Below are 13,505 nucleotides of genomic sequence, written 5' to 3'. Positions count from 1 at the left end.
TTTGCTGGCAATTTGATTGGGAAATCCCATAAGGAATCAGTTTATTGGTTATTTCCACTCATTGACTGCTTTTTTTTTAAAGTTGCATTAGAGATCTGCATAGGAAAAGGTTGATCTGAAGGTTTGCATTGGGGATGTGAATTGGAGTAACTTAGGAAAACTTACCAACAGCCTTAACCAAAAAATAAGGGGCCTGTCCCTTCTAGGTTAACTCTAATCCTAAACCCTAATCCTAACCCTAAAACCGTAACCCTAATACCAACCCTAATCCTAACCCTAACACTAACCTTAACCCTAATCCTAACCCTAAAACCCTAACCGTAACACCCTAGTGGAAATCGTTCGGGTGTTAATCTGAAAAATTACCAAGCCCTTTTTGTGGTCAGAAAAACGGGTGGGGAGGGGAAGGATTGACAAATTGTTACATTTTTGTTTCATAGTTGTTGTGAAATATAAACAAAACTATTTCGCTCCCAAAGTAGTATATGTGCATGTGTGTGAGAGTTAGAGAAAGATGAACGATTTAAAACAAATAAATGATTTAAAATAAATATATTTGAATTGTTGTGTGAGAAAGTATATATAATCTCATTATAGAATACAGTGTCTTTCAAAAACATCGTATATTTTAAACTATATCTCATGTTTAAGAAAAGAAAAAAGCCTTTTACATTTTACACTTATTCTGACTTAGCTACATTTTCATTCCTAATACGCATTCTGCCTCCCTTTCCACTTTTTCGTTCTTTTGTTTTTTTTTGTTAGACGCTAGCAAAGTAAACTCTGTCTTGCTTAGAAAAATTTGCTTTGATTTCTGTCTGCCTTACCCACGTTTTTCATATTTTTTTTGGACGCTAGCAAACACTGTATCTCCCCCACCCCTGTCACAAACACACTATTCCTTTCTTTCTTTCTCTCTCTCTCTGTCTGTCTGTCTCTCTGTCTCTCTCTCTTTCTTTCACGCGCGTACGCACAGATTTGACTTCGCCATGTCAACAAACTTCAAAATTGGTAAAAGCTTATCGATTTTTACAGGTATACGCGGGTACCTCTGAGAGAGAAAGTTCACTAAAATGCACATAGGGTCATTCCGAATCTTCTTCTAAAATTGGAGCGACATGCGTGCTAATTTGTGGACGTGCATAAACCACATTCACGTACACACACACATAAACATCCTCTCTTTTATAGATATTGATTCTCAAAGACACCCCTTGTAAATATGTTTATAGAACGTGTTTATCATTGCAAACATAGGCAGAAACATAACTTTAGTTCCTATAAGTGATTTCTACCATTCTATATAATTTGACCTTTGATTGTCTTCTTACATTTCACTTCCACTAAATATATGTAATTCCACGCTTTTAAGATTTATTCTAATTCACCCATCGCTCTATATTTCTCCACTATTAGTTTTCTGCTAATTTCTTTCCTTCTCCTCCTCTTTCTATGTTACCTTTGATGTTATATCTACTAACGTTTTTCTTTTAAAAAAAAACTTAATCATTATACGCAGCCATCACATTCTGTTAAAATGTCTTATTGATGTATTTGGTTTCTTTCTTTCCCTGATGAGAAGATTGCATTGTTTTACACCAATTTATTCCTTCTGGAATAATACCAATGTTGTCTTTGAAACATATGTCGGAAGTAAAAGAATTTGAATAACACCTGCATTTAACTCCATTTATTTATTTATCTACATTATACAAAACGTACAAATTAACCCGGAGTTTCTACCCTTTAAATAGGTTGTTACATCCTTGTTACTTGTGTGAATTTTTGCTACTATGGTAACTGTTTATTTATTTTTTCTGTGTCATTTGTAAACACTGAAAAAACACACATACATATGTATGTGTGTATTCATTTAAAATACAGAGATGCCTATAATAGGACATCTAACTCGCTAGAAAGAGCAGCAAAAAACTCTATACCACAAAAATAGGGATAATTTCGAAAGAGAATGAAAAATAAAAACTTTTACCAGTCTATACTCTGTACCATGGTTTCAAGTTATTTAGCAAGATAAAAAATATATCTTGCTCGGCAACTATCTTCAGCAGAGTATCGGGACAATATATTTTTTGGCTAATTTCTGAAAGAAAATCGGCATTTGTTTTATATTTACTGCCGATAAGTTAAACCGCACATGCGTGGTAAATTTTGAAAAATTAAGCATGTAAGCACAAGTCGTGTTTTCCTATGACTCGTGTTTACACGCTGTCCCGGTACTCTGCTGAAGATAGTTGCCAAGCAAGATATATTTTTATCTTGCTAAATAACTTGAAACCATGGTACAGAGTATAGACTGGTAAAAGTTTTTATTTTTCATTCTCTTTCGAAATTATCCCTATTTTTGTGGTATAGAGTTTTTTGATGCTCTTTCTAGCGGGTTAGATGTCCTATTATAGGCATCTCTGTATTTTAAATGAATAATATATATATAGTCTATTGACTAATTTTTATTCTCGCTGGACCACTGGTGGTAAATTAAATTTCTAAAATTTTTTTTTGCTGCCCTATGATTTATTAATAATATGTATGTGTGTATATATATATATATATATATATTAGCCTCAAGCCAGCCAAAGCCTTCGGAGTGGATTCTGTACATGAAAACTGAAAGAAGACTGTCGTATATACGTGTGTGTGTGTGTGTGTGTGTGTGTGTGTGCGCGTGCCCACACGTGCTCGTGTTTGTTTGTACCCCCACCATTGCTTGACAACCAATGTTGCTGTGTTTACGCTCCCATAACGTAGCGGTTCGGCAAAAGACACTGATCGAATAAGTACTAGACTTACAAAGAATAAATCTTGTGGTCAATTTGTTCACCCAATGACAGTGCTCTGGCATGGCCACAGTTACATGACTGAAACAAGTAAAACAATAAAAAAATGACGCCATTTTAATCCTGAGCAAGCCCAGGTACCTATCTCTGCTAGTATAAGCTAAAATAAAATATAGGTTTCTTTAAAAAAAAAAGATATTTGGACTCAAATTCAATTTCAGGCATTACTCTCCCATTTTGACCGCATGTATTTTACTGAAACGTTTTTTCTACTGAACCTATTTTCAAATTTTGTAGCTGAAAATGTAGCTTAGGGTGCAACCAATCTAAAAATGAAATCGTCATCTAATTTGGTTAAAAACTGAGTTAGTGACAAAGCCTAGAAGTGGTCGCGAGTGAGTAAATGTTGACCTTAAGAATATTATTCAAACACTGCTCTGTGTGAATATTTATCACAATATAGTGTATTCTATAAATATGAGGTAGACCTCTGCAAGATACCTAAATACTGAACTGAATCAAATATTTTGCAATGTTAGTTCCCTCAAATCTGGAGGGAAGGGAAGTTGATTATACTGCCCTCAGTGCTCAACCAATACTCATCAAGTACCGAAAAGAAGATTTAACATCCATTTTCCATGCCGACATCATTTAGATGGTTTGACAGGATTGTAGAGAACTCAGCTTTGACATGTTTTCTACAGCTAGATGCCCTACACAAACATACACATGTATGCATATACAATGTGTGATTAGGACATTTGCTTTCCACATGGTTTCAGGTTCAGTCCCATAACATGGAACTTTGGGCAGCCCAGGACTGACCCAAGCCATGAGGAGAAACTAAAAGGTGTGTGTGTGTGTGTGTGTGTGTGTGTGTGTGTGTGTGCGCGCGCGTGTGTGTGTGAGTGTGTGTCTGTGCGTGCGTACGTATTATTGCTTTAATATCCACTTTTTATGATTGCATGAGTCACACAAGTTTAGTAGGACAAGTTTAGTAGGAACTGGATGCCCTCCCTTACTTGTTTCCAAGCAAGGTAATATTTTCCAATGGCCATAGATGCTTTCACAGAATACTGGAAATAATGTGTTAAGTTTTTTACATGTTCTCTGCATTCACAGCCCACATTTCACTGCCATGCAATACTGAAGGCAATATTTTCGTATTTAACACTAAGGGAAGTAACTCTGAAGAGTCATTGATAGTGTTCAGGTTTCACTCTCTTTACTTGTTTGTCATTTGACTGTGGCCATGCTGGAGCACCACCTTTAGTCGAGCAAATCGACCCCAGGACTTATTCTTTGGAAGCCTAGTACTTATTCTATCGGTCTCTTTTGCCGAACCGCTAAGTTACGAGGGCGTAAACACACCAGCATCGGTTGTCAAGCGATGTTGGGGGGACAAACACAGACACACAAACATATATATATTCATATATACAACGGGCTTCTTTCAGTTTTCCGTCTACCAAATCCACTCACAAGGCTTTGGTCGGCCCGAGACTATAGTAGAAGACACTTGCCCAAGGTGCCACGCAGTGGGAATGAACCCAGAACCAAGTGGTTGGTAAGCAGAAAGCTGAGTCAAATAGAGTAGTTACAACTTGAGATCTCCAAGCAGTTTAACTGCACAAGTTTCCAATATATCCAAGTAGCTAAAAAGTGTCAGCAGAAGAGTACTCAGAAGTCATGACCTGGATGCAACCCCCCCCCCCCCCCCCCCAGTGTAAGAAGTTAAGAGCTGAAACACTTGCATGAGTGGGAGTGGTTCTTCTCTGAAAACCTTCAGCTCTTTTGACTGTTTCTTACCACTGCTGTTCATACACTAGCACTATACAATCCACTTTCATTCTGAGTGAAAAAGACTGGAACTTGCTCCAACTGGTTCTTATTTTAACAACTATGCTTTCAGAGCATCCTCCTCAATAGCAAATTAGGCCACTTAGGTAACAGAAACTCTACTACTTCTAAGGATCTTTCTGGTTATTTGAGGAAATCTATTTCTAGAGTGTTTGGTGTTTGATGTTCTTGTGCATTTGCTAGACACAGACTACTTTTTCTGTTACTCTTCCTGTGATTCTAAGATCTGACATATGCGCCCATAGTTTCTACCTACATCTTTTCTGTATATCAAGCAGGGTCATTTACTTGAGGCTATCATAGATTCAGCTATAACGACAAGGCCATTGGCACAAAGGAGCTACAATGGGCAACCAAACTTAAACTTCTGTTATGGCCTGGAAGACTGTGATAAATAAAAGGGAACTGAGAACAGACTCTGGAGAACTCCTACCGGCACACTAAATTCCTTGCTATACCCTCATCTTACTCCATTTATCATTGCACATTGAAAGTGCTGACCTAAGGGATGCAAACAAGTTTCAGTGATGCTCAAGTGCTGCCAATGTGAAGACATGGAGAGAAAATATTTTTACCCCAAAATATATATATATAGGTACAAAATATTTTTGTACCTAAATATATAGTAGCAAAAATAAGAACAGGGTAGTAAAAGTTCAGGGAGGTAGTACCACATCTAACAACAGAAGTATTCTCTCTTAGGTGATGAGCAGCTTGTATGTTTTTTGTTTGTTTTTTATGAACTACAATGTTGCAGTGTAGAGTTAGATGAGAGCACTGTACATAGAATATGGACAGACTGAAGAGAAAGGAAAGAAGCATGCTCTAATAGATAAATAATATTAATGTGCATGAGTAAAAAGGCACAGATGAGCTGAGAGAAAAACTGGGTACGAGAGGAAGTAGATGTAGCAAGCAAGAAAAATGTGAACTGACTAGAGCAGAAATGTATATCCATTAGCTGTTTAGCCTTAGGTCAACTATGGTCCAATAGATCTATGATCAAAGTCATTACAGCTACAATATCACATTTTGTGTATACCCAAGATTACACTGCCTGAGGTGTCTGTCTTTCTTTCTTTCTAAGATGGCAGGGAGTGATTTGAAAGATTTGACTCCTATTTCTACCAGGTTGAGCAACCATGCAATGGTTGTCACATTGTTTAGGCCCAGAAGTCCTGAACCAGCACATCTATGAGTAAAGGCATTTCCACCATGGCAATTCAACCTTTATTCAGACACACTGTCTAATGCATCTTCCCTATTATTTAGCCTTAACCCTTTCGTTACTATATTTCTGACCAAAATACACCCCTCATGAGTTTCAATTAAATTATAAAATAATCATGAATTTAGACTAGTCTCATTAAACACCTGTAACTTTTTTATTTATCAACATATTAATATGATATTTGGAACATAATTAAAGAAAGGGTTCTTAATCAATTCTATTGCATAATTTTTGTCTCAAAGTTCTCCACGTACTGGGGCACTGCTAGTGTCTCTCACATGTAAATATTGGTTCAGCTTCACGAATTGTACTCGTTCATAATACTGGAAATATATTCATCGCCAAAAGGTTCCTGATCGCTCCAGTAATTTGTTATTCTGGGTAACTGTCTAATACCCATAATAATATTTATGGCAAAAAATGCCCATATTTCATCTACAGTTGCAGGAAACCACAAGCTATCTTTTTTTTCCGGCTTGTTTACATTCTGCATAACGGTTTGTTTCCGCAGTAATCATTTCAAACAAGCATGAAAAAGAAGTCTAAAGGTTTCGCTTCCTGGGAAAGACTATGGGTAGACCCTGTCTCCTCAGAAAAATTGTTAATAAAAATATTTTTTAAATCTTTACTCCATTCTGGTGTAAAATCATCCTCGCTGTCGCCGTCACCGTCACTGCTTTCAGTTTCGGATACAGAAATATCTGATTCATTATCGTTCACCACGTGCTTTTGTAGCTCATTCATTCTTTTCTTCGATATCTTATGTTGAAAAACCTTCAAATTCAGAATCACTGCTTGATAGCATGAAACTCCTCTCCATCTTCAAAGTTGAAAAAAATTAACGCCGCAAAAAATGTGGAAACAAATCTTCCAAAATTCACTGAGTTCAAATATCACGCCAAACAATGTCGGATACAATAACACAACTGTTTGCAAAGTGAAATCAGGTGTTTTAACGAATGTACTAACGAGATTTCGGTTCAAATATACATTTAAATAACAATGAATACTCTCGGCCGGCTACAGCCGGGCTGGTCTTATGAACCAAAAACTTTTTCGGCCAGCTACGGCCGGGTTAGTAACGAAAGGGTTAAGTCAATTTTCACCCAGTAGACACATGATCAAAGATGTTCTAGCAATGACCATGTTTTTAAATATAGTGTATCTCACTCTAATGATTTAAAGAAAATTAAGTCAGGGAATTTCACCATAAACACTTTTGCCATAGGAAAATTCAGTGATAATTTTAGATAAAAATTACAGTAAAAAGTTCACTGCAGTTAAAAAATACAGTAAAAAAAAAACATATTGGAAATGTAAAAATAAAGAGTGTAAAACATTAATGTAAGGCTTCAGAAACAAATGCATTGATACAATCCACAGCAAAAAGTACATTATCTGTGCAGCATTGCTAGGAATTTTCATTCTGGGATGTTCTCACAGGTCCCAGGGTATTATAAGGGGACTTAAGCACATAGGCTTCAGTTAACATCAAAGAAGTTGAACCAGTGTACTGAGTTACCACGTTGAGCTAAGCTAAGCAAATTAATTGATTTTATTTTCTTCAGCCTGTGTAACTTCGTTGCTGCCTCTAAGTATGTAACTGCATTAAAATTTCCTTCAGTTTCTACAGCCTCCCCTACCCCCACCCAATTTCTCAGTCTAAACTATTTCTTAAGGATAGTAATTAATATTACCTCTCCCTCTTTCTCTTTGTCTATTTCTTTCTGTGATATTATGGATGTGTCTATAGCAATCTATCTATTTATCTCTCTCTCTTACTGCTTGTATATGTTCATGAGCATGTGCATAAGAGAATGATTGAATCAATCAAACGATCAATGGATGGGTGGATAGATAGATATTGCAGACGACAATATTACAATCTGTGAATTGTTATATAAATGCATGTTTATATGGATACATGTACGCATATAAGTATCCTCTGGGCTCCAAATGCACGTTTTTACATGCATATGCATTATTCATGTTAATGCTATGATGATGATAATTTAGAAGTAGATATCATTATTGTGTGCTCAGCTCCTGCACTGCCAAAAACTAATTGCTGCTTCAATAATAATGAAAATTACCTTTCCCCTCCCCTTCCTCAACCTATCAATCCCCCCAGTAGCAGTTGCGTACTTATGAAAGTTTTACAGGACTGAAGGAAATTGAAATTATAATTCATTTTACAACCAGTACCTGCTTACACTAAGCTCAAGGACTTGTTTCTTCCAGACAAGCAACTGCAAAGTTCTTTCCAGATGCAGAAAACATACCCCACCTCAATTACCCTCCCAGGTCTATAAGCTCATAGATGTGTGCTGTGTGCAAGAGGTACGATGGAGGGGAGCCTCAGCTAGACTGCTTATGGACAAGGAACATAGATACAAATTTTTCTTCACAGTAGCTCTTCCATGCCTCTTTCTTTTCGGAATCAGTAAGTGCAAGCCTACCATTATCCATTCATATACACTTCTCTCCCACAACATCTCAATTCTGGATAGCAACTTCAGACTTAGAGGTTGAAGGATCTAGAGACACAAACCAGTATGGAAAAGGAAGTTATGGAAGCTCAAGAATCCTTCAAATGGGCAAAGATTTAGAAATGTTTTTAATGAAGCCTTGGTAACAAAGAACCATATCAGATAGCTAAAAGGAAAGCTCAGCATCAGGTCTATGTAGAATTAGGGTAGAAGTAGAAAGGAAGAGGTTTGCCAATGTCTTACAGCATGAAGGTCAGAGACTGGAGGTGTTCCAGATTACTAAACAGTGTATCAGTGAGAATTGAGATGTTGTGGGAGAGAAGTGTATATGAATGGATAATGGTAGGCTTGCACTTACTGATTCCGAAAAGAAAGAGGCATGGAAGAACTACTGTGAAAGGCTATTAAATGTGGAGGATGAAAGGGGAAAAGGAAGTCTTTTTCCATGTAAATTCAACAGAGAGACCAGCTATCCTAGTTGACAACAGTATGACATATAAGGCAATTAAAGATATAAAGTCAAGTGAAAGCCCTTGATCCATCGAGAGTTACTGCTGAGATGCTTAAGCTATCTGGTAGAGTAGGATACAGGCTAGTCCTAGAGTTAATAAAGTTATTCAGGAAGTCATAATCCCCAGTCAGCTGTTACAAGGGTAAGGGAGATGCCTTAGAAAGAAGTAATCATAGAGGCATCAAATTGCTGGACCAGGTGGTGAAAGTTACGGAGAGAGTTATAACAAAATTAATCACGAACAGAATTGGTGAACACCTACCTGTGCACTAAATTCATCACTACTCATAACTGAGTGAGGTACTCTGTTGAAGGCTTATTCTTAGCTATGTTGCAGTTGCCTGCTTATGAAAGTAGCATCAATAGTGCTTCTCAGTACAAAGCTAAACTGTATTTCATCTAACCCAATTCATCATTATCTTCTAAGCCATAACAGAGGAATTTAAGACTGGAAGTCCATGGGAACTATTATATGTTGATAATTTTGCTCTCATAAAATCTGTAACAGAACTAGTAAAGAAATTCTATATGTAGATGAAAACCTGGAATCTAAAGGCTTTAAGGTTAACTTAGCAAGAAGATGGACAGAACCCTACCCAGTTCAGGTAAATGGCCCTGCTCAATATGCAGGAAAGGCGTAGGCAGGAATTCCATTCAGTGCAAGCTATGGAAACATAAGAGGTGCACTGGGATACTAGGAAGGTTAACAGAGAAAGTAGTGTTTGTATGTGGAAGATGCACAGGTGGCATAAAGTCTACAGATACACAGGAAATTGATTTCCTCAAATGCCCCAGAGGTTTTCTTGAATTTGTAGATAATTTCTGCTTCCTATGTGACCTAATTAGCAGTGGAGGAGGATGTACCAAAAGTTTAATTAATAGAATAAGAATAGCATGGAGAGAGCTTTTACCTGATGTAAGAGAGCTTTTACCTGATGTGAGAGAGCTTTTACCTCAAGTGAGAAGATTGTATGATGCTTGTCTATGAACACCAATGCTACATGATAATGAGATGTGGGCCCTGAATGCAGAAGACATGCAAAGACTAGAGAGCAATGTACATTGTGACCGAGCACTAATGCATAGAGAGAGAAGTTACGCATCCGAGGAATTAGATGTAGTGTGCAAGTGAGACGAATGTGCTGGTTTGGTCATGTGATGCATACACTTGTGGACAGTTGCTTAAGTGCTGATCTCTTAAAGTGGATGGAACTTGTAGAAAAGAGAGACCCAGGAAGACAGCACTGTAAGCCAATCTCAAAATATGTCTTACAAAGGAGATGACAAAGGACCAAAATATCTTACACCTTGCTGTACTAAAGAAGATCTATTCACCACAGAAGAATTGATATTCTAAAACCACCTTGGAAATACTTATCTCCATTCTCTCTGCTTTGATAACCTTCTCCTACAATATTTCATCCCCTAACACTCATCACTTCCGCTATCACTTGAGAGCAGAACAGGCACATACAATATCTAACTTCCTTAGTCACCTTTCTTCCCCCACCAGGAACCTCCTTTTTGCATCTTCCCTCTCCTCTCTGTGCTGCTCTCCATCATCAACACCTCGTTTACCTGCTATCACCCTTAATGCCCTCACATACTGCAACACCTACCCCCAAGCCTCTCCTATGTTTCTCTCCATTCTTTGCTAGTCAACTCATCCTGCCCAGCGCAAGCTTCTATATCACCTACCCTATTCTCACCACCCTTAATGTACCTTGAGGACATGTCCTGACACATTTTTGTCATCATCTCTCTCATTATTGTTCATTTTGCCTTACTCTCTAACTCTCATTCCCTTGTTTTCCAACTGGTGTATCCATGTATCTACTCTACAGTGGGACACCTATATTTGTCCCTTCTATACTTTAAATACCCCAACTAGGGGTTTTTGTTTTGTAAGGTACTTAGTGACCCCCTTCGTGCTGGTGCCACATAAAAACAACCCTGTAAAGTGGTTGGCGTTAGGAAGGGCATCCACCTGTAGAAACCATCCCAAAACAGACAATGGAACCTGCAGTTCCCGGCCTTGCCAGCTCCTGTCAAATCAACCAACCCATGCCATCATGGAAAACAAATGTTAAATGATGATGATGATGATGATGATGATGATGGTGGTGATGAAGAAGAATTAGTGTAAAATAGCTGCCCACATTATAAACTAATTTCATCGATAACTGAGAAAGCCTATGGTCAAAGTTATTCATGTCGTAACCATATCTCTTCTTCAAGTAGTGAACATCCAGGACTACCCCATACAATGTAGTTTTTCTCTTTCAAAACAGTCTGTTTTAAGGGAAACCTAGTTGTTATTTCAAGCAAGTCAATATCACTATCCTGTTACAAATGTTATAAAACTGAAATCTACTCACGAAGGCCAGTAAAGCATCTTTGTATTAATCTGTTCCATAGCTTTTTCAAAATTGTTATCCAATTGAATCTTCTCCCACATTCTCTGTGGAAAGGCTGCACGTTCTATTTCTTTCATATAAAGATAACACACACCTGAAAATAAAAATATGTTTATATAAATATGCACATATGTACATCTCTCTCTGTCTCTCTCACATATAGAACAATGGGATGCATCTAGTACTGTCATTAGCTAGTCCATGTGGTAACCAAGATGCAGCTTGTTGTGAGTATTCCCTGCCAATACACACCCTCTCTCTCCAGTTCCTGCTGGTGCATATGGATGCTTTGCAGCTCAAAGTTTAGGCAGTTAACTCCGTAATCCAGTGATAGTGTGCAAGTTCATTGCCTTACAAGTGAGTTTAGGACGACAAGGCTAGTGCAATATACCCTGGGGAATAAAATAAGCTGTGGCAATCAACTAGGACCTGCTGCAACCGGGAGATACCAAATGTGGTTGGTCTCCTTTACCTCTGCACATTCTTCTTCATAGTGAAAATAGTGATGTTAGGAAATGTAGATCCCAACAGATCCAATAAACTTCACTGCACATGTGTCTCCTCCAGCAAATGTTATTGACAACTGTGACTGAGTGTCCCAAACAGACATTTATGTAACTGAGCAGCCCAAAACAAGGATACATGATTCGCACCAGGTTTAAAAAGGGTAATTTAAAAACTGTTCGCTAAGCTCAGTTCTTATGCTTATCAAGATATTCCACAAGATGATCATAAAAATAAAATATAGTACTTGTCACATAATTTGATGTTGGCATAGCTTCTTGAAGAGCTATGGTGAAGAACTGTCAGCTATTTAACACTTTAGTGTTCAAACCGGCCGTATCCGAAAGCTCTACGAAATCGCTAAAAAAATAAACAAATCACGTTATTGAATTCTCGTAGCTTTGAGATAATGCGAGATGAAGCCTTTCTCGCCTTTATTCAAGTATAAATACTGTGAAATTTTTTAGACCACATGGTTTTTTCAACGTTTGAAGAGAAGTGTTTATCTTGGTTGTGAAAGAAATGGCGTCAGCAAGTAGCGATTCCGATTTTGAAGGATTTACAATTGATGATATTGAAAATATTAATGAAAACAAAAGTATTTTGTGTTCGGATGAATCTGATATCAATATCAGTGATTTTTCGTCGGACAAGGAAGAGTTTAATAACGAAAGTGAAGAAAATGAAAGTGATGAAAATGATAGCGTAAACATGGCAACATGATCAAAAATCACAACACTGACCACTATTTCTGATTTTACAGAAAACACTGGCCCACAACATAATTTACCTCCTGGTGCTCAACCATTAGACTTTTTTTTTTTTTTTTTCTACCTGAAAGTTTCTTTGAAAATGTTGCGGAGGAAACTAACAAATATGCGCAACATTTAATTACTGTTCGTGAAAGGAACGATCCACTATGGCAGCCAACAACTACTGCGGAAATGAGAGCATTTTTCACAATCAACATTATGTTTGGTGTGAAAGAGCTTCCTCGACTGTGGAACTATTAAAGTCCCGATGTAAGGTATGGTGATCCATATATTTCGAGTATAATGTCCAAGACAAGGTATTCGAAAATATCTCAGTATTTGCATTTGACTGATTCTGAAAATGCCCCCAACAAAAACGACCCAAACTACGATCCCTTGTACAAAGTACGTCCTGTAATTAATTTACTTGTAAATAATTATAGAACTGTGTATCTACCTGGGAAAAATCTGTGTAGATGAAGCCATGATAGGCTATAAGGGCAGAGTACATTTTCGGCAACTAAATGGGGGATCAAGGTATGGGAAGTTTGTGAATCGCAGACAGGATACTGTGTAAACTTCAATGTTTACACCGGTAAAAAATATAATCGAAACAGACCGCATGGATTGGGACATAATATAGTGTGGTCCCTTACTGAACCATTTCACCATCAGCACCGACACCTCTATTTCAACCATTTTTTTTTAGAATCGAACTCACTACCTCATAATTGTGAGCCCAATTCTCTAACTACTGAGCCCTGTGCCTTCACCATATTTATACTACAGTAGCAAAAACTGTTTAATTAGAATAATGTAACTTTTAGAAAATCCTTATTTTTATCAAAATGTGGTCTTTAAGCCTTTTTCAACTATATGATTAATTTTAGCAGCAAGTGTTTTGGAAAACTTAACTGCCTCTCTCTCTTTCTGTCTCTTCTTGGTT

General features: G+C 37.4%; 1 protein-coding gene across 2 annotated transcripts in view; it reads right to left on the bottom strand.

Moving 5' to 3' along the window:
• Positions 1–13,505, bottom strand: part of LOC106874548 (protein MAK16 homolog) — a 167,316-nt gene that overhangs the window by 91,840 nt on the left and 61,971 nt on the right. For both annotated transcript variants that reach the window (XM_089362571.1, XM_089362572.1), the window contains one exon: positions 11,265–11,397. In XM_089362571.1, coding sequence (XP_089218697.1) covers positions 11,265–11,397 — 133 coding nt within the window. The remainder of the gene's footprint in view (positions 1–11,264; positions 11,398–13,505) is intronic.

This window comes from Octopus bimaculoides, chromosome 14 (assembly GCF_046866305.1).
Source record: "Octopus bimaculoides isolate indiv1 chromosome 14, ASM4686630v1, whole genome shotgun sequence".
Lineage (NCBI taxonomy): Eukaryota > Metazoa > Mollusca > Cephalopoda > Octopoda > Octopodidae > Octopus > Octopus bimaculoides.
The sequence above is the reverse complement of the archived record's forward strand: the minus strand, read 5'-3'. Positions and strand labels throughout refer to the sequence as shown.